We start from the raw sequence: 19,880 nt of genomic DNA, 5'->3' as shown, positions 1-19,880 counted from the left end.
CCGTGGGGTGCGCGGGGGACTGCGGCCGCCGGGTCTGGGTTTGGGTTTGGGTTCGGGCTCGGGTTCGGGTTCTGGCCGGGCTGCCTCCACCCGCCTGGTCGAGCCCGGGGCCCCCTCTCGGAGCCAGCCCGGTGGTTGTCCGGCCTTCCCTGGCTGCCCCCTCTCCAAGCCCCCAGGGTTACACTGCCTTCTCGAGGTAGAGAATGTCAGGTTGTTAAATCAGCCTGTTAAAGAGCGTTCTGTGCTAGCTGACGTTAAGTCTCTGGGTTTGAAAGAAAGGGGGGTGCCTTCGGCATCCGCTTACACGCACATGTGTGAGTGTGGCGCTGCACTGGCTTATGGAAACAACTGCTTTTTAGGGGCATTGATTGAACTACTTTTGTATGCTGCTAAACACAAACTCCAGTTAATGTCTTTGTGTGCCTGTACGATACTGATGGTGATTGGGAGCAGATCAGCACCCATTTTGGAGTGTCTCCTTCTCACACATCTTAAAATCTAGCATGACGTGGCAAGCGTTGACAGGTAAAGGACTATGGTTATCTTTGGGCTTTGTGCAAACAGGTGCACTTTCACAGGGTTATGTGGAATTTCTGCAGGGGTGACCTCAGGGAGGGTCCTGCTGAGATCTTTTTCCAGTAAGTGAAAGAACGGTTTCTTATCATTTCTGTAATACTGCACTACTGAAAAATTTCACTTTCCTACCTATTGTGATGCCTCCCATGGTGATTTTTATCCCAACATCTCATGGGATGACTTGGAATAACTCCTTCAGATTCAGCAGGTTTTAAGAAAAAGATCAAGAAAAAAACCTTTTCCAGCTTTTGTAGCTAAGTTGCCCCACACAACGAAGCCTCTACATCTTTTTTGTTGAACTCTGCCTAGTTTATGGTAACTTTTTGGAATCTGGCATAGCTGGCCTCTTTACTATACTGGGAAACTTTTATATTTAAATCTCATAATCACACTCATTGTGTAATCCTTTCATCCTCGCTCTACTTTGTAGTCAGAGATTATGCACAATTAACTCTGCCTTGTCTGGGGAGGGAAGAACTAGGGTTCTTCACCGAGCAGGAACATTTAGATAATACACACACTATCCAGTGCACTGGAGACCACTGTGTAGAGGCAACCAGGTGGTAACAGGCTCATCTGTGGTCTGGAAGACTTTACTGTCACCAGTCTCTGCCACAGCTGCATCAGTGCTGGGTCACTCAGGGGTCTTTGCACTGTGCTCCTTCCTGGATGAGCCTCCTGAAGGAGGCTAGCAGACCCAAATGTGCTTCCTTCATTTTTGCAGCATATGTCTCAACTAATACCCAGGCACCAAAGAATACAAAGAAAAGTTTCTTGAGTAACTCTGGGAGCCATTTTGCAGAACAGGTACTAAGGGAAAGGCAGTAAAGGGAAAGCATGGCTGAAGCTAGCCTTATGCATTTACTGATTCCTATATTGGATCATGGGCAAGGTCTTGTCCTCCAGGTGTGTGACACATAATTCTGATAATTAGAAATGTACTAACAACTTGGATGAAGCTTTTAAATATTTTGAGAATCACAGTGAAAAAGCCGTTAATCCAAGGTAGATATCCAAGATAAATTTCAGTTCGATTTGTTTAAGCTTAGCAAAGCTAAAAGCCATCCAAGACAGATCTTCTCAATCTAAGCAATCTTAACAACCAGCTTCCATGGTAATCTGAAGTGACAATTCTGAATATTTTAGATGGATCAGGGGACCTGGCAGAAGTGGTGTGCTGGTGGCTGGCCCTCTGAGCTGAGTAATCCTCAGTATCCTTGGCAGTACATCAAGCCGGACGCTGACTGCAGACCAGGAAGAAAAAAAGCTGTTTGAAGCCTTAGAGACAAGAACCTCAGCATGGAGGATAATAATGGTGTATGTCCAAGCACTCACTCTCAGAATATGTTATAATGTACATAGCTGTAGAGACCAAAAACTGAGCAAATGTGGCCTGCTGGTCTTGCTGCTCAGATTTGTAAGTCCATCTTCAGGACAGGAATGTTTCTGTAATAAGCTCCTAAACATTTTATGAATGTAATTCTGTAATAAGCTCCTGAACATTTTATTAATTCTCTGGAAACCACTGTGAGCTGCCTTTGTTGTTATTCTGCTATTCAGGTACCTGCATAAGAGGTAATAAAATTAACTAACTTTAAAAAGATACAGAAACATCAGGTTGTTGCAGCACAAGTGAACAACAATGCGATGAATAAATGCCAGTACATTTTAGTATATGCTCTCTAGGCCTGATCCTAGGAGCGTGTGTAAATAGCATGACGTGTAAGTCAGTATCTTAGACCAGATTTCACTTGGGGAAGGGCCGAAGGATACACCCTGTAAACACAGTTTGTTTGTAGACGTGTATGTAACTTTGAGAACTTGATGTAGGGGAGTTGTTACCATTACAACCTTGATGGTCGCTATTCAGTAATCCACATCTGCTTGCTGTGTGAAAGAATCCTGGTATTTTGGAGTTCGAGTATGGTATATAAGCCTGCTTGTGCAGTATTCTGTTGCTGCTGTGAGTATATTAGTAATTGTGTAAACTTAGATTCTCTGGTTAATGTGTTCTGTGGTTTGTTTTTTTTTTTTTCCAGATTTTGGTGCCATCCTTTGGAAAGGAGACATTACGGACAACAGCAGTTAATCCACAGTTTGAACAAAACATGGATTACATGGACTTCATTCATTTAAACATTTTAGAAAAGAAAGTTCTTAACAATTCTGAGGTTTCAGTTCGGTATTTATGTTCTAAGCCTTGTATTGTCAACTTGGAAGCAGTAGCTTCCTCCGAATTCAGGACTGGTGTACCAGTATATAGAAGGAGATGGAAGGATGAGAAAAACCTTTACGTTAGCAGAACCCGACAAGTACATTTAAAATTTCCAAGCATCATGGTTTACAGAGATGATTATATCATCAGAAACTCAATAATAGTGCACAGTGTGATATTATATGCATGGATTAGTCACAAATCAGTTAGCAGCTATGATGTTGAGCAAAATGAAGACTACCAGGATGCAATTGCCAAGAATTACACCTTTTTAGAAGCAGTTCCACCTTTTGAACGCCCGTATAAGGACCACAAAGTTTGTCTTCAGTGGGGTGCCGACTATTTGTGGATGCTCCAGGCAAACAGGATACCTCAGTGTCCTCATGAAAGTGGTAGGTGTAATGTCACTTTTTTCCCCCAAGGAAGCTAATGGGACCCAAATAAGACCTTTGGTGAGCTGTTAGAAAGTGCATAACTGTAGTAAATATTAAATGTTATGTAGAATGATTTACTTGGCCAACATTGTTGAATATGTAAGCTTCATAACTGTGGGGTTAGAGTTGCAAATGACTGAAGTCATCATGTCCTTCAGAGCTGTCTTGTTTCGTCACAGCCAGCCTGGAGATTTGTAGCAGCAAAGCCTTCTATTTTTTAAGTGTGTTCAAACAACTTCATTTAAAACCCACTGATGTCAGTGGACATCATGCCTTTCTCTTCAGAGTTGTTCAGTCCCTTATTGCATTATTTCAGAGTGAGTCCTGCAGTTCTTACATAATTCTGGCACAAGTGGTTTACTTCTGCTTAAGATGATGGCCACGCACTCAGAAACCATTATGGACAATCACTTTTTTTTTTTTAAAATTAATAGTTTAAAATAAAAAAGTGTCTTGCCCAACTGTATAAATTACTGAAACTCACAACTCTGCTTTCTAGATTTTCTTAAGAGTTCTGGGGTTTTTTTCTGTCTGCCTATCTCTAGCTTTAGACCTTCTGACAATTCTTTTTGTCCTCAATGTATGTTCAAAGGAGAACCTAAAAGCAAAAAGGTTATTTGCTTCTAAAGGATTCTCTTCCTGAAAATCCCATAATGGTATTTGTGTCATTTGTTTTCACTACATTGGCACGTAAATGCACTGGAACAAACAGGGAAGCAATGATATTGCTGCCTTTAGGGGCTTTCTGGAGACAGAGCATGTGATCTCTGACAACAGTGTGAAACATCTTATGTATTATCTAATTATATTATAGATGAAAACACTCTAACAAGAAATAGGAGGAAATAACATTTTATTCAGATTTATTAAAATAAGCTTGTAACAAATTGCTTGGATTTTGAGGGGTTTTGTTGTTGTTTTGGGGGTTTTCCTAGGAAAGCTGACGATACATAATGGCCTTGAAGATCTTTTTCTTGTTTCTTAGCAGGGACAGCATTATCAGATTTATTACAGGATTATGCATATCAGTTAAGAACAGAATTGTTATCTATTCATACATACAATATAAACTAGAGAGCTGAGAATGGAGAGCAAGTCCAGGAGCTGTGGAGTAATCTCATATAGGCATAACCAAAGATAGTGTGAGATTTAAACAAATAACATAAATGAAGATTTCTTCGTTACTAACTGGTCCTTTAAGTATCTTAGATTTAAATTAGTCTGTTCTTTCCCTGCTTTTAATACCAGCTGGAAGTGGACTCCATTTCACTTTCCTGTGAGTTATTTGGTCCAAGATTGTAATGTGTTTAATAACAGTGAGCAAACTTGTATTTATGGAATTACTGAAGGTTTGTGTTAATTTTTAATCTGTTGTGTGATTCAAATGTTTGACTGTACAAGTGTGAACTAATTAACTAATTATTAATGCTTGTTCTCTGGCAGATTAAGAAAGATTGTCTTTTGCAGATGATGTCCAGATTCTCAACTTCATATACGCTTCCAGCGGAGAGAAAACAGGAATCGTGAAGAAATTTGAACAATTTGAGAACAGAGAACTTGAGACAGTCAGGCAACATCAGATTGATTATCCCATGTAAGTATAGGCAAAGAAATGAAGTGGGCTGTAATTGATTATTGAAGGCTATAGAATATACTTAAACTCTTAGGCTATACCATGAATTAAAGCTATGCTGCTTACTAATTTGAGAAAAGGCTGAAAATGAAATGAGTTAGCAATTCCTCCTGTTGTCTGATTTCAGTTTTGGAGGGGATTAAGATGAATCACAGAAAGATACTTACGGTATATGTTAGTGCAGTGCTGTGTAAGAGACCAACATTAGGTGTAACTGTGCTACTCAGGTACTGTTAGGAGGGTAAGTTAGCTGTTACACGCTGTCATTATCAGACTGCTGTCTGGTGACTAGCTAGCCTGAGGTTTTCTGCGTTACAAAAAGATCTGCATTTCAAACATCATTTGCAGACCAAGTGCAGAGTAGGGTTTCTTGCAAGGGCAAGCAGTGTGGAGCAGCTTTTTACCTATAAATTCACATTCTAGTTTATTTTGCAGCGAAAACCTCCTAGTGATAAAGGTCCCTGCCTAGATGGCCTTCCAGCTTGAGCTTATGCTATTTCTTCCACCATCCTTGTGTAAACTCCTGGTGGGAGAGGAGTAAAACCCCTTAGCTCCTTTCTGCCATTCAGTTACAGGGGAATCACTCTGTGAAGATATTCTTTCTCTACTCTTCTCCCCCTCCCTGAAACTGTCACAACTCTTCAGTTGTATTTTACAATTTTAGAGGAAAAAGTATACATAAATGTATAAATATGTCTCCCTTCCACCAGATGCTGTCACCCCGGCAACATTATTACAGAAATAGGAAATGATTGCAGCAACTAGAACTTGTCTGCTGGTTGTGTTTGGCCTGTGACCACAAGAAGAGTGCCAAAGAACACTTGCCAGATGGCGCAGGTTGCATACAAATTACTAGCCCTCAGACTCTGAAACCATAAGTACAGAGCAATTTTTAGCTCCTGGCTTCTTTAGGATGGGTGACAGCCTGGTTTGTACAGCCTGCTGCCCTTTGCTCACCAGCATGTTTGCATTCTGCTTCTGGCATTGAGGCACTGGATTCTCTGCTTGAGAATATATGGCATGAATTTATGCCGCTCTTTACCTGCTCCACACAGTTCCACCCTTTCTTGCCTTCAGATGGTGTCCCCAGTGTTAACATAAAGCGATGCCTGTGTGTTGCAGTTGCGTGATGGCCTGGGGTAACTGGTAAGAAGAGGAAGAGAGTTTTCCTTCAGCTGCCCATATGTGAGCAGCGGTTCCCCGCTGCACCAAAAGGCCAACAAAAGCAGATGGATCTAACTGAAGTTACTCGTTTGACTTCAGTCAGGGATTTGTAAAGAAAGAGGACTGGAGATAGATGGCTGTCATTTGAGGCTGTGGACAGCCTGCAGCAAGGATGGGCTGTAAGGGACTACTCACGCTGTATGGCATTCTGCAGCACTGGGAGGTGTGAAATGAGTCAGCATTGTCCCAAGCTCTGTCCCAAGACGTTTGTCCAGAACAGCTATGTGCTCAGTCTGGCAATCAAGGATTAAATGGAGACTGCGGCATTTAAGTTTGCTGTATTGCCAGAAATGAAAGATGCAAAGAGCGATATATAAGCATAAGCAGTATTTCTGGAAGCACAGTGTTTGCCTGAAGGTCATAATGATCAATTTACAAGTGATCATGATTTACAAACCCTTCTACCTCATCCACGTACCATCTGTGGAAGATATGGTGTTATTAGCTATTTAAGGTGTAGGCTCTATTGGGGAAAACTTCACCACTCTTGCATTATTTTTTTTTAAGCAGGAGAACAGGTGTTAGGCTTTCAGACCTACATTGGTTTAGTTTAGGAAAAGATCCAAAGTACTGTATGTTTAGCAACTTCTTGAGAGAGAAACAAGCTAAGCTGACCCAATTCTGCAGTATTATAAACAAATATTTATTTTTCTTAATTATAGAAATACAAAAAAAAATAATATCTTCTTCTAAAAGTCATTAAGAAAAGAGAACTTCTTTATCAGAGATAATAATAATTGTAATGCTTTGCTGGGTTGTACATTGGAGGTACAGTTTTCAAAGGCATTCAGCATTGGCTTAAATTGGCTGAATGTTACGGAAATAAGTGGTCAAGTTCCTGTTAATAGCACCAAAGCAGATTTAGTCTGGCACAGAGGAGCTCCTTAAAATTTGATACTGTGATATAAATTCTTCTTTTAGTGCCTCAGCCAGCTTTGTACAGAAATTTCTCAACAGATAGCATTGTCAGGTCTTTGGGTTTTTATTTTGCACTGCTCCATAGTTTGCACAGACTCCACCTTTATTTATCCTGTGATAGCTCTGTGACTGTACTACCCAGAGGCTGGATTCATTTTTAACTGCTTCTCCCATGCACATTTTCACAGTTGACATTTAGTATAGAGGACACAGCTTAATTTTTACTGGCTTCCACAATCAAGATTAGAAGACCAGGCATTTGGGCATTTTGTACTGTAGCCTGCATGCGGGAGGTTGGCTCCAAGTTGTCTCGGTTGTGTTTTCACTTCCCTGTTGATGTGGGATCTGGCAGTAGCTCTGACCCAGCCTTCTGGAATTCATTCAGATAACACTCCCTTACTCTCCTCTCATTTCGGTACCACAAGAGTGCACAGTTAAAAGGAGATCACAGATCTGAGAGTCTTAAGTATTGTTGCTCTGAAGGTTTTCACTGCAGAGGATGTCTTCAGTTCTGAAGATGACATGTGAAACAGGTTTGCTAGATTAAAGTGAAATGCATGCTTTTCAAGTTATATAGGGAGATTTCTCATCAGGAGTGGATTTTCTGTTTATTTTTGCTCATGCAGGTTCACCGTTTCAATCTGGCTATATTTACTCCATCACTGTGAAAAGGATCTGTGCGGTATACTCTATTTTATTGATCCGAAAGAAATGTATAGTACTCCTGCTGTATTTCTAAGTGAGGAAGGTAAGGGATATTACTGTCAGCCTTCAGAAGGGTTCTAATACAGTCTTTATAGATCTGTACCTAGGAATAACATTCATAAATATATTATCAGGCCTATTCTGTGAAATTGATCCCTTGCAAAATGCTTCTTTTTTACTGTAGTGTCTCAATAGGAAAGTAGCTACTAAATTAGTAGGGTAAAACTGAGAAATAGTTGCATAGCATCTAGTCTTGGCTAACTTCAGAAAATGTCTGCTTTTTAGGAGAATAGGCTGAATCTTACAGGTCAGGAACATACACTGGGATTTAACAGTCTTATCTCAATGAACAACCTTTGTTATTATTATTGAAGTATTATTTTAAAATTGTTCTCAATTCTTACATACATACTACAAGAAAATTTTTGAAAATTCGAAATAGGCTCAGAAAAAGTCCAAATGATTCAAGGTCTTGCCTATATTGTAGTGTTCAAGAAGCACAGTCTATTTCCCCAATCCAAAAAAAAAGTTAAGAGGTAGCACTGTCTTAGTCTAGCAACATTTGCCGTAGAGGAACATTCCTGCCAGAAGACGGCTCTTCAGCTTCTGATAGAGAGTGAAATTCAGCAGCTGGGGGCTGGCTGACAGGCTCACAGGGGAAATAAATGTGCAGAGTTTTAAGAGTGCACACCTGGCTTTCTCATAAGACATTACATTTTTCCCCCTTCTTTGCAAGTTTCACAACTAATATTTCGCTCTGTTATTTTTGCTGTTTCTATTTTCTCTGTCTTGTAACCAATCTAGATAATTAATCTGTCCATTAGAAACTTTTCTTTGAAGAACAAACAAAAATGGCAGCTCAACTGGAAGTTATCAGCTTGACATGAGATTTGCTTGGAGAGGTTTTACCTCTTAAACAGTTTTATTCTCAGTTTAAACTAGATTATCATAACCTGTTCTAGTCCTAAGAGCTCAGACCATGAGCCTAGCCCCTGGAGGTCCAAATGGTGGAGGGTAGACACATCTTGTGCTTGATCGTTGCACGCTCACGTGCTAGCAGTTGAGTGTTGAGTAGATACCATTGTCTGCTGTTCCCCTCTGCTGTTTGCTGCAAGTCATACCTGCTTTCTGGTGTCTGAGATCAACTATGGCACCCTGCCTGTCTGCCCCAAGTTTAGTGTGTTTATCCTTCAGACAGTTGGCTTTGAATCTGTGGTTTCATGTGGGAGCCTGGGCATTAGCATCCAAGATGCCTAACTGAAATGTGGAGCATGTTTCCCTGGGATTCTGTGAGAGCTGATGTATGGCTTGGTGAGTGCCAAGATCTCTGTTGGTGATGAAGAGGATGAAGAAGACAGAATCACTGTGCATAATGCATTAGGAAGCCCATTCTTAATGTTGATATTTCTGTGGTGTTTTATTTCCTTTTTCTTCTTCTGTTGCTCTGTCAGGTTATGTGCACATTCAGATGCACCTTATGAGAGGAGATGACCTTGCAGTGAAAACTAGCTTCAGCCTTCCTCTGAAGCAGTGGTTACGACTGGATCTCTCTTTTAAGGGTGGACAGGTATGCGTGCTACTGAACTACAGGATCAAGACTGCGATTTGTCTAATTTGATTATGCCTCTGACAAACCCCTTCATAGCTGAGGCTGAGAGAAATACTGTAATTGTACATGCTCGTGTAGCGAAAGAATGAAAAATCTAAAAATTGTCCGGGGATGTTCAGACCATCCGTCTTTGGGAAATCAACTTAGATGTGTAAGATAAGAGCCTCGAATTCCTGTGTATTCAGTGGCTGTCTTGGCGCACAGTTGCTCTCCAGAGACTATTGACTGTACAGGCAACTAGGACTCCTGCTTAGATACCTTATCGAGACACTTTAAGTCACGTGGTGTGTATAGCTCTGAGGGAGTTTGCACTTGGAGGCTTAAGCGTTTTGACCATTCTGATATGAAAATTTAAGTGTCTGGGCGTCTGTACAGTAGCACGCTGCTTGTGTAGATGTGGTAGCTAACAGGAGGCATGTGCAGTTTTCAAGTTTTGCATATTTGACCAAGTGGCATAGGATTGACTACCAGTAAAAGACAAAAAAAATATTGCAGTATCCATCTGTAGTAGATAAAATACATAATTTACATTTTAACAAATCACGATTGTTTTTTCACAAAACCTTCCAAAAGCAGCTCTGAAAACATAGACTCCCTACCCAAGTTCTTGTCTGAACCTCCAGCTGTTAAGATATTAGGGTGTGAAAATAATAAAAAAATTGTCTTCTGTTTCTCAACTTCTTTCTCCTTGAAAGTGCTTGAATAGATTACATTCTGCATTGTAAAAATAATTTCTAATTAATGGCAAGAACAACTAAGCACATTTAAAGTATGAGTTAAATGACTGATAAAGCTGAAACAATGCTATACTGAGAGTGCAATGTGCAGGCTAAAATACTGCTGTTCCTTTTGTACCCTGCCTTTTTAAAGTATGTAAGTGGCAAGCAGATTGATTGTCTTGCAAGAAAATCAGGTAGAAATGTGTATTTAATTTTAATAGAATATGTTTCTAAATCTATTGTTAAAAAGAAAAGTGAAAAAAGTGTTTTATAGAATCAGAACTGTCTTTTTCTGCTTAAAAGCAGAAAATTTGAAATTGTTTAATTTGTTTAAATTGTAGGTATAATTTAAGTTCGTGGTAAAGGGAAGAGCCTGTGGATTTTGAAGCTCAGTTTCAGGTGCAAATGTGAAAGTTACTGTGAATATTGATACAGAGTGTATTAGTCTTGACTTGTTGGAAATTCAAGGATTGCTTGTATGATTAGATTAAGAAAAAAATATTCTTCCATCACAGAGCAGAGTGAATTTATTCAGGTGTGTAAATAGCTGTAGTAGGCAACATCTGTGCTATTTGTGCTATTTTTCATCACTCATGGTTGGCCAGGACAGTGCCAATGCTTTCCATTAAACTCTTCTGACGTATATCGGATACATGACACCATCCTCTTTAGTGCAGAGGAGAGATGCAATAAGCTGCAGCTGTAATCTTCTGAACTATGAGTTGAAACGACTATGAGTTGAAACGACTTAATGAATGTACCTTGTATTTATTATAATTAATATTTTGTGTTCTTTTAGATAGAAGTAAGCAGTGTTGGGAAGAATTTGAAAAGACATCATCACCAGTCTTTTAAGTAAGCATCATTTTACCCTTTGCTGAGTAATATGTGTTTATGTATTCAGATATGGAAAATGAGAGGAGAGCACAAGTTTGTGTCTGGGGTCTTTTTCTACTCTATGCTTTCAAAACCAGTTTGCATTTCTGTGCTTGCATTGAGCATACGCTGAATAATTTTGTTAATGCCACGAGATAATTGAGTTAACATGCTGCATGGTCTAGTACTAGAGTCTGATAACCCTCACTAAAAACTGATTGGAAGGTCAGTGGCATTAGGATCAGTCTTCAAATGAAGTCTTGGCCTTACTGAAGTCAAGGGACATTTTGCTGTTCCTGTGAGAGAGCTAGGATTTCACCAATGAAATTGTTATCTGCTTTGCTCAGGGAGAGAGCAAAATTTCTACCAAAAATATTCTTGCTCTATCCTTTCTTCTAAGCAAGCAAATAAGTTATTTTAAATGGATCTTTAATTGTTCTCTTTCACTGTAATTTAATATTGACTCTTCCTTGTGCAAATAATTAAAAAAGCCCCACCTTTTAATATGGAAACTATGTAACAGTAAATTGCATGATAGAGTTAAGTGTTGTTCCTTCTGTGCTATGATTTACAAACCAGAAATTGTAGATTTGTGGATAGTAACTCTAGGAGAAAGATAACTTACTTCTCTTTCGTGTTCTAAAGTTTTAGGGAAGATTTCTATTATGATGACACTGCTGGATACTTCGTTCTTGGAGGCAGTGGATATGTAAATGGTATTGAAGCGTTCTTTGGACCTGTGAAATACTATCGTCTCAATGTGTTGGAAACAGAACAGGTAAACAAAAGCAGTATTTGGAAGTGTTTAAATATTAGCAACCAGCTATGACTGTGTTTGGATTTTTTTCAACTGAAGCTCTCACCAAGTGATAAACTTGCTATGAAGTATAATAGTACTGGGGGTTATATAACCAAAATATGATCGTTTTCTGTTGAAATCTAGGAATGTTACTTACCACTTCAAATGCTAAAAGATACGGCTTCTAGAAGTGAGTATGTAAAGCAATGTTCCTAAATCTATATTTAAGGACTTATTTTCAGTATTGCTTTGTTTCCTAGAGTTTTTGATGATACAGTATTGGAACACATTTGATTAATTTATGGTTTTGTTGAAATTGGTGGTAAAAGTCACATAGGCTTGGTCAATTTTGGAAGTTCATCCATGGTTTCTGGGATTATGCTAACTGCTTGAAGTTATAGTGTATTGTGGGCAGCATCAGGCTGTCTGGCACATTAACATGATGTGCCAGATAAGCTGATTGTAGTAAACAATCTGTTTCCGTTTGTTGTCTGCCTACAACACTTCTTTCTGGCCAAGCATAGACAACAGTAGATACTGTAGATGCTATTTATCCATTATTTGCCTTTTTATAGATTTCTAACCCTCTTCATGACAAAGAAACAGTGGAACAAATTGAACTCTACTACGAGAGATGTATGGACATTCAAGAAATAGTTTATGAGTACAGATATATTGTAAGCCAAGGCGAAAAAGTGCAAAGAAATTGTAAGTGTTGATCTATGAGATACGAATTTTAAACTGATCTTTGGAGACCCGCTTTCTTTCATTTTACCAGAATCTGGATAATGGTCATCAAAAGTGAACTTTAATTCAGCCATAGCAAGTAAAAAGGCAATTTGAAGCATTTAGCCTTGTTACTGGTAACTAAAACTGTGGGTTTGTCTCTGTGAAGACTTTTGTGCCATGCAATATAAACTTAAATCATGTTCTCACTATTTCTTCTCTATTAAGACAGGTGCATAAAGGGACAAAGAAACACTTTTAAGTTTACTTGTAAGCTATTCAGTTGCCTGTCTTCCATTTCATTCCCAAGTGACCCTAAAGGCATATGTATTTTAAGTCCTTTCCCAAAAATGTGTGGGTTTTGCTAGAATGTCCCTGCCACAGTTGCCTCATGTGCAGTAATTGACAGGTTTATACCAAAGCAACTACTTTAGTGAAGGAACAGTAACGTAGCTTACATGTGTACTGAAAACTAGCTTATGTTTCCAATTAGAATTTGATTGCATGCATTGTGACCAGAGTATGGAAGAGAGTAGAAGAAATATTATGTATTTGTAAGGGGCCTGTGCTAGCTGTATGAGTTTTTAGCACTACTTTGTGTTAAGGATGTGCTCATCTTGTCCATGAATTTTTAGTTTTCCCTAGAAACATCTTTTTTTTCTACCAGAAGCTTGTTTTAAAGGCCATCCACGTCAGCTTTCATGTCTTGAATGTGTTTTCTTTAGGTTACTATGAAAACTCTTATTTGGATCTGATTCACAAATATGGAGAAAAATCCAAATGTGATGCCTTCATGTGGGGAAAAGAGCTCAGGGAAAAGTACCGCACTTTGTTCAAACTGTTACAAGAGATGGATTTCAGTGCTCCAGATGGTAATCATATTTTATTTTATTGTTCTCAAATAACTTCACAATATATGTCATGTAAGTTAGTATGCTTTGACTTCAGTTCATGTTTTATACGTATTTTTCATATCAGCTAACTTAGTAAAGGACTGTCATGTGGCTTGTACGTTGTGCTGCAAATGAAGGATGGCTTATTATGTAGAAGGAAACAGAGATATCCATACATTTTTAGTGGTTAGTTACTTTGAGACAGTCTTTTGGACACTTCCTATTCAATAGTACCTTTTATCTCTAGGAATCTTGGTTGTCTGCATTAAGAATACCATTCAGCATGAGAAATAACAGAATCTGTCTTAGTTCCATTAAATGAAGGAGGGGAAATCACTTCCTGATTTTAACTTTTGCAATAACTGTGCATCCTATATTTTATTTTTAGTGTTAGAAGATGGAAGTGATACAGTTCTAGAAGTTGGCCGGAGGATATTTGAGAAGGTTGCAAAGGGTCTGTCCAGCACCGATGGCCTCAGCAATACGGGCTCCTCTGTCCCTCTCTTGCTGGATTCCAGTTGCTGTGGATACCACAAGGCTTCCTATTTCCTTGCAGTTATATTTGAAACAGGGCTCGGTGTGTCTGTGGATCGTACGAAGGTAGTATATTTAACATGTTTGGTTATGCCTGGGAAATTAATTATCTGTAAAAGCAGTTTAGAAATTGGATGACTTTATGATCAATTTAATTAAAAAATGTGAAACAGCCTCCAGATCCAGGCTGTGTTGGAAGGGATTCCCCAATACAGATACTCCTAAATAACCTGATGGCAGTGAAGTCTTTACGAAGTCCTGATGGTGGGAATCTTTATCCTGCTTATCCAGAACAAGGAAATCAGTGATTCAGTGACCTGAAAATGGTGGTAAAGTGAACAGCTTTTCCCAGTCACTGAGGAGGTAGGATGGGGTAATAACCCTCAAGTCATTTGTAGATAGGTGTGAAAAAAGCCTCGTGTCAGGCAAATCTCCAAAAGTGGAAAGGTTACATAGTACAGTCAGGAAACAAGTCCCATTTTACAGTGTGCAAAAATGTGGCACTGAGTATGTTATGGTCAAATAATTAAAGGTAACCAAAGTAGAAGAGTTTTCTTTTGGAAGAAAACCTGACCATGCTTCAGCTGAGCAACTGCAGAGCATGTGAACTCCTGACCTTTTAAGCAGGTTGCACATAACTGAAATGTTTCCATGCAATTCCATTGCAAGGTCAAATAAAGGGGAGGTGTTTATATATCACTGGAAAAAGGCTATACTGAAATTGCCAACAGATATTTAATTGTGATATAATAGTGTAATATAAAATGCTCATAAAGAATAGCAGATCTGCCTAATGTTGTTACAGGATACTAAATCAGAACAACCCCTGAGAGGCCAGTCTGAGACCAACCTCACTCCAGTTTCTCAGACACAAGAAACCTTAGACAGGAGCCTTTTTTATACCGTAATTATGGAGTATACGTAGTGCTAATTATGGAGGCTAAGTAATTTCATTATTGGATTCACTTCAGATAGTGTAGGAAATAATTTAATAGCCAGTGCAGATGGGACACCACTGTTTTAGTTACTGTGCAGATGAAAAATAATAGTAGTGCTGAAAGTGCTTTTGCAAATGTGTGGTACTTGGACTATTTCTAGCACCAATTAACATGTATCTTGATGGAGCTTTGTGCTGAAACCTTGCTAGGCACAAGTCTCGTCCTTCTAGTCCTGTCAGATCCTTAGGGTAAGATTTTCAAGTGCGGTTTGTTAACTTCCATATGTTTCCGCTGAATTTAGTGTGAAAACTCCAGTTGACATCAGTGAGACTAGTTAAGTCACTGCTGAGTATAAAAAGTGTCAGAGTATAATTAACAGTAAAATAAAGTGGCATTAAAAGATTGCTGCACACTTAGTGGTGGCAGAATAAGTGCAATACTTGAAAAGTATTTAGAGTGTCTAGTTTTTCTTTCAGTTCTTTCTATACATATAGAAGACATTTTAGCTACTTTAGGGCTGTGCTTGATTCTGTAACTCTGTTTACATGGTATAGCTAGTATATCAGCTACCAGTAGGAACGCTCTCTTCGCTGTTAATCTACACCAAAGTGCTAAACTTATGAGATGTGCAATGAGTTCACTCTTGTTTATGTCTGTTTATTTTTGCCAGGGACTGCTGTACAGTTTGATCGGCGCTCAGGGGAATGAGAGACTTGCTGTGATGAATCTTGGCTATAAACATTACCAAGGCATTAATAACTATCCACTTGATTTGGAGCTGTCATATGCTTATTACAGTAATATTGCAATAAAGACATCCTTGGATCAACACACTATAAAAGGGGAACAGGTAAAAGTTATAAGCATATCTGAATTTGTTTTCTGTGCAAGTTACTTTTCATATATTAATTATGTGGCTAGAACATTTTTGTCTTGAGTTACAAATATTAGCTCATCTAATTGATGTCCCTGCCTATGGCAGGGATGTTGGAATAAATGATCTTTAAAGGTCCCTTCCAACCCAAACTACTCTGTGACTCTATGATTGTTACAAAATCCCCCAAATTATATGTAGGTATCATTACTCCGTTTCTTAGCAAGGGGGAAACCAAATCAAAGTTAGGCTTAAATCCTCAGAATTTTCCACATGCCTGTCTTTCATTTGGGTCTAAGTCTTTTTCTTGGGCCTTAATTCCTCACTCAGATTTTTAATGATTAATATAATTGGATTTGTTTATTAAGCCATAATAATTGCTTAATTGTTATTATTATTAAGCAGTGATCTGCTGTTCCAGTAGCCACACATCATGAAGTTCATGCAAAAGATGAATTGTTCTCTCCATCCATACACCTTTTCTATAATCAGATGTAAAGATTTGGCTGTTAAAGAACTGTCTGATGAAATAAAGTTACATTAAAATGACTTTAGAATGAACTGCTAAACAGGAGGTAATACAACTTTATCTGTAAAGAATACTCAGGGTAGGCCAGTACTAAGATCCTGGCTTATCAGAAGGAATTATTATTATACAAAAAATAGAGAAATTTTGATTGCTGAATGTTGCAGTTTAACCCCAGATGGCAACTAGGATCATGCAGCCCCTCGCTCACCCCCACTTCTCTTGCCAGGAAGGGAAGGGAGGAGAGGGAGAAAAGGAGGGGAAAGGATGAAAAAAAAGAACTCGTGTTGAGATAAGGACAGTTTAATAGAACAATATCAGAAAAGGAGCATAACAATAATAACAATTATAATAATGACACAAGTCACTCTCACCGCCTGGTGAATTGATACCTTCCTGAGTAGTGATCACAAGTCGCCGCCCCTCAGCCAACCTCATTTATATCCTGAGTGTGGTGTCTATGGTACGGAATATTCCATTGGCCATTCCATCATTCTGTCTAGGCTTCTCAGCCTCTATGGGAAGCTGAAAAAAGTCCTTGAAAAATATAAACGTCGCCTGGCAGCAACTAAAACAATGTGCATTATTGACATTCCTTTCATACCAAATCTGAAACACAACAACCACTAGAAAGAAAATTAACTTTGTCCCAGCTGAAACCAGGGCACTGAAGAACTAAAAATCAGCACACAGCCAGCTAGGTAAGAGTGCTGTAGGGCAGGTCTTCATCAAGCTTTCTGCTAGCATTTTTTTTATTTTTTAGGAGAGATTTCTATAGGAATTAAAAAGCCTTAAAGGCTTAAAAGCACTTCTTTGCCATTATTAAGTGCATTTAAAACTAAAAAGGTGGGGTTTTTTTTCAGTTGTTGATGTCTTAGCATATTTTTCCAGTGTAGAGTGGACTTAAGTTTTGTACTGTGCTGAAGCAGTAAATAGTTTTTACACTGGATGTAAGGATGGTTCTTAATGCACTGGCCAGCAGGGAGTGGTGGAAATTCTAAAACCCAGAACTGATCACAGATTTTTAGGGATAAACGGGAAATGGGCAACATTTTCATTTTGGTGGCAGATGTATGAATTCATTGTGTAAAATTTTTTTTTCTGTTCACCTACTCTTCAGGCATTTGTTGAAACTATAAGGCTGATGGATGATGAACTACTAAAAGCTCAAACAAAAGAAAATGGTGATGTCTTTATGTGGTTAAAACATGAAGCAACAAGAGGAAATGCAGCTGCGCAGGTATAAAGTAATACATTTCTCCGTTCTTCTTTTTTTACACACATCATGTATGTACATCTACAGACTGTGTAGGAAGGTTGTGGAGGAGAGTGAAGCAGACAAACGTTTTCTCTTTCCACCCAGAATTGCTTTTTTATGAGGTTGGACTATTTCCCATGTTTCTGTCTGAAAATATCCAGTGACCATGCATAAAGCTATAACAATGATGCAAGGCAAAAGGGAAGAGTTGTCAAGACTTAGCAACTTCCTTCTGTGTTCATTTTCCCTGGGTTTGTATTTGGCATGGTGAAGTTACTGCTGCTGATCTGAGAGCAGCAGCAATATGTTGTAATACAGAGCTATTTGCATGTGTCAAATCTGCCTTTATCGCTTACCTCTACACTTAAATCAAGACAGACTTCCGTGGTACTGACAGCCGTAAAAAATAACTGTAGATTTCATGTCAGTACATTTCACCACTGGGAAGCCCTCTAAATATTCCTGATAACCAATTGTTTTCAAACTGTTGAGGATGTATAACTAGTTTCTTCACATATTTTAAAATCCATTTGAGTCTGCAAAAGTCTGCTCCTATAATTCCAGTTTCAATACTAGCATTTATAACATGCATGTTTATGTTGTTTTCTTTTAGCAACGATTGGCTCAGATGCTGTTTTGGGGCCAACAAGGAGTGGCAAAAAATCCTGAAGCTGCAATAGAATGGTATGCAAAGGGTGCCATAGAAACAGAAGATCCAGTGTTAATATATGATTATGCCATTGTGTTGTTTAAGGTAATTCATGTTTCATATTTTCACTTAAAAAAAAAAAAACATTCCTGTGACATGGATGTTTGTAAGTTATCTTCAGTGACACACTGTGAGAGTGTATGGAAGTACTTTTAGATTTATTTTGAAATTCTGTCAATAGTTACAAAGCTAATATTGATTTTTACCAGTTTTGCACAAAATATTTAAGAAGGGCAAGTTAAAAGCAGTTTAGTCACTTTGTTCCTAGCCGGATTCAGGATCAAAATACCATCTGAATTGTGGATCCTAATTTTTCCTAACGGCTTGTCACCTTAAAAATCTAACCAGCTGGTAGGCATAGGCCTTGGTGTAGAGATGTAGGTGCAAATTCAATCCATTCTTAGAATGCCCTTTATTAGGTGTCTGGGAATGATTTTTTTGAGTAGGAATTAAAGAGTCTCTACATGCAGTTAGTTTTTCCCTGCTAGAAGCGGTAGACAGCAGAGGCTAAACTCAGGCTTAACCCCGCCTGTGTCAAATAAGGTGTATCAGCTAAGCAGTGTCACCGGTAAGACATTCAGCACTACTAAAGGTTAGAAATACTAGTGAAGAATCCTTGGATATTCATCTCATTCCTTTGACAGTGAAGGTCTATTCTCTACAAAATGCTTGGTTAAGCTTTGCTTGTGTTAATTTTGAGCACCCGTAGTCTGTTTGACCCGGGTCTTGAATTAATTTATATGGACATTATCAGCATGATACCTGTGTATTTCCTTTGGAGGCACTCTGACATCCTTTTTCAGGAAAGCTGAGAGCTCTTACTCGTTGCCAAATCATGAACAATCTATGCACCTTTGAATGCTATTCATTCTTCCTTAGTTGTTGAAAATTAAAGGTCTGTGATATTGTTTACCCATAAAAATCACTTGGATCGACTGGTGAAATAATTTTCCTAGACAGAATCATTGAGATTCTGTGAAGCTGTGAATGAAGGGTGAGCACAAAGCTGCTTTTTTTGTTGTAGCTGTTTAAAGCTGAATAACACCTAGTAAATAATACTGTCAATGTCAAAATGCATTTTGAATGTGTATATATTCATTTTCATCAGCCTGTATTTGTAAATAATGATTGTTTCACATAACCATTTCCTAGGGCCAAGGTGTGAAAAAGAATACGAAACTTGCTTTGGAATTGATGAAGAAAGCAGCAGCCAAGGTAAAATGTAATAAATATTTTATTGTAAAAGTCCTGTACCAGGTGCTAATAATAATAAACTCTGATTTATATAAAATGCATATTACCATAATTCTGTGTAAATACTAGTTGCTTCTCCCAGTGTCTTCACCATGAATGGTGAAAGCCTTATTTTCCCAAATTGGGAGACTAGACCGCTCAAAATCAGCAAAATTTCTATGGCAGAAAAAGAATTCTCTCTACTTCCATTTTTTGAAACTTGATGATAGTTACATGACTTACAGAGTGAATAGTTGATTCAGGAGTATGTTTTTGCCTCATATTCCTAAGCACTTTTTTCTAGACCATACTAGGTATGTTTTTTCAGAGGAGTGCCTGCCAGGCTTGAGCTTTTGACGCGGTGATCTCTCCAGAGTCAGGTAGGGATAACTACCATCTTTGAAAATCCATACCAGCAGGCTTTGCTATAAAAACTGAGCATCTTTAATTGGGAACATGAATGAAAAAAAGTAAGGACTGA

The 19,880-nt window shown here is 38.6% G+C and overlaps 2 protein-coding genes across 2 annotated transcripts in view; one reads left to right on the top strand and one right to left on the bottom strand.

Moving 5' to 3' along the window:
* SMIM20 (small integral membrane protein 20) overlaps positions 1-724 on the bottom strand; it is a 7,008-nt gene extending 6,284 nt beyond the window's left edge. Inside the window, exon 1 of the mRNA XM_009887674.1 lies at positions 706-724. Coding sequence (XP_009885976.1) covers positions 706-724 — 19 coding nt within the window. The remainder of the gene's footprint in view (positions 1-705) is intronic.
* Positions 725-2,624: 1,900 nt separating this feature from the next.
* Positions 2,625-19,880, top strand: part of SEL1L3 (sel-1 suppressor of lin-12-like 3 (C. elegans)) — a 31,552-nt gene continuing 14,296 nt past the window's right edge. The window contains exons 1-13 of the mRNA XM_009887651.1: positions 2,625-3,183; positions 4,693-4,819; positions 7,627-7,748; positions 9,157-9,272; positions 10,833-10,888; positions 11,555-11,687; positions 12,284-12,416; positions 13,160-13,306; positions 13,722-13,927; positions 15,470-15,649; positions 17,320-17,439; positions 18,071-18,211; positions 19,319-19,381. Of these exons, the coding sequence (XP_009885953.1) occupies positions 2,685-3,183; positions 4,693-4,819; positions 7,627-7,748; positions 9,157-9,272; positions 10,833-10,888; positions 11,555-11,687; positions 12,284-12,416; positions 13,160-13,306; positions 13,722-13,927; positions 15,470-15,649; positions 17,320-17,439; positions 18,071-18,211; positions 19,319-19,381 (2,043 nt within the window). The 5' untranslated portion in view covers positions 2,625-2,684. The remainder of the gene's footprint in view (positions 3,184-4,692; positions 4,820-7,626; positions 7,749-9,156; positions 9,273-10,832; positions 10,889-11,554; positions 11,688-12,283; positions 12,417-13,159; positions 13,307-13,721; positions 13,928-15,469; positions 15,650-17,319; positions 17,440-18,070; positions 18,212-19,318; positions 19,382-19,880) is intronic.

The sequence above is a fragment of the Charadrius vociferus genome, unplaced genomic scaffold (genome assembly GCF_000708025.1).
Source record: "Charadrius vociferus isolate BGI_N301 unplaced genomic scaffold, ASM70802v2 scaffold306, whole genome shotgun sequence".
Classification (NCBI taxonomy): domain Eukaryota; kingdom Metazoa; phylum Chordata; class Aves; order Charadriiformes; family Charadriidae; genus Charadrius; species Charadrius vociferus.
This window is presented reverse-complemented; position numbering and strand designations above follow the sequence as displayed.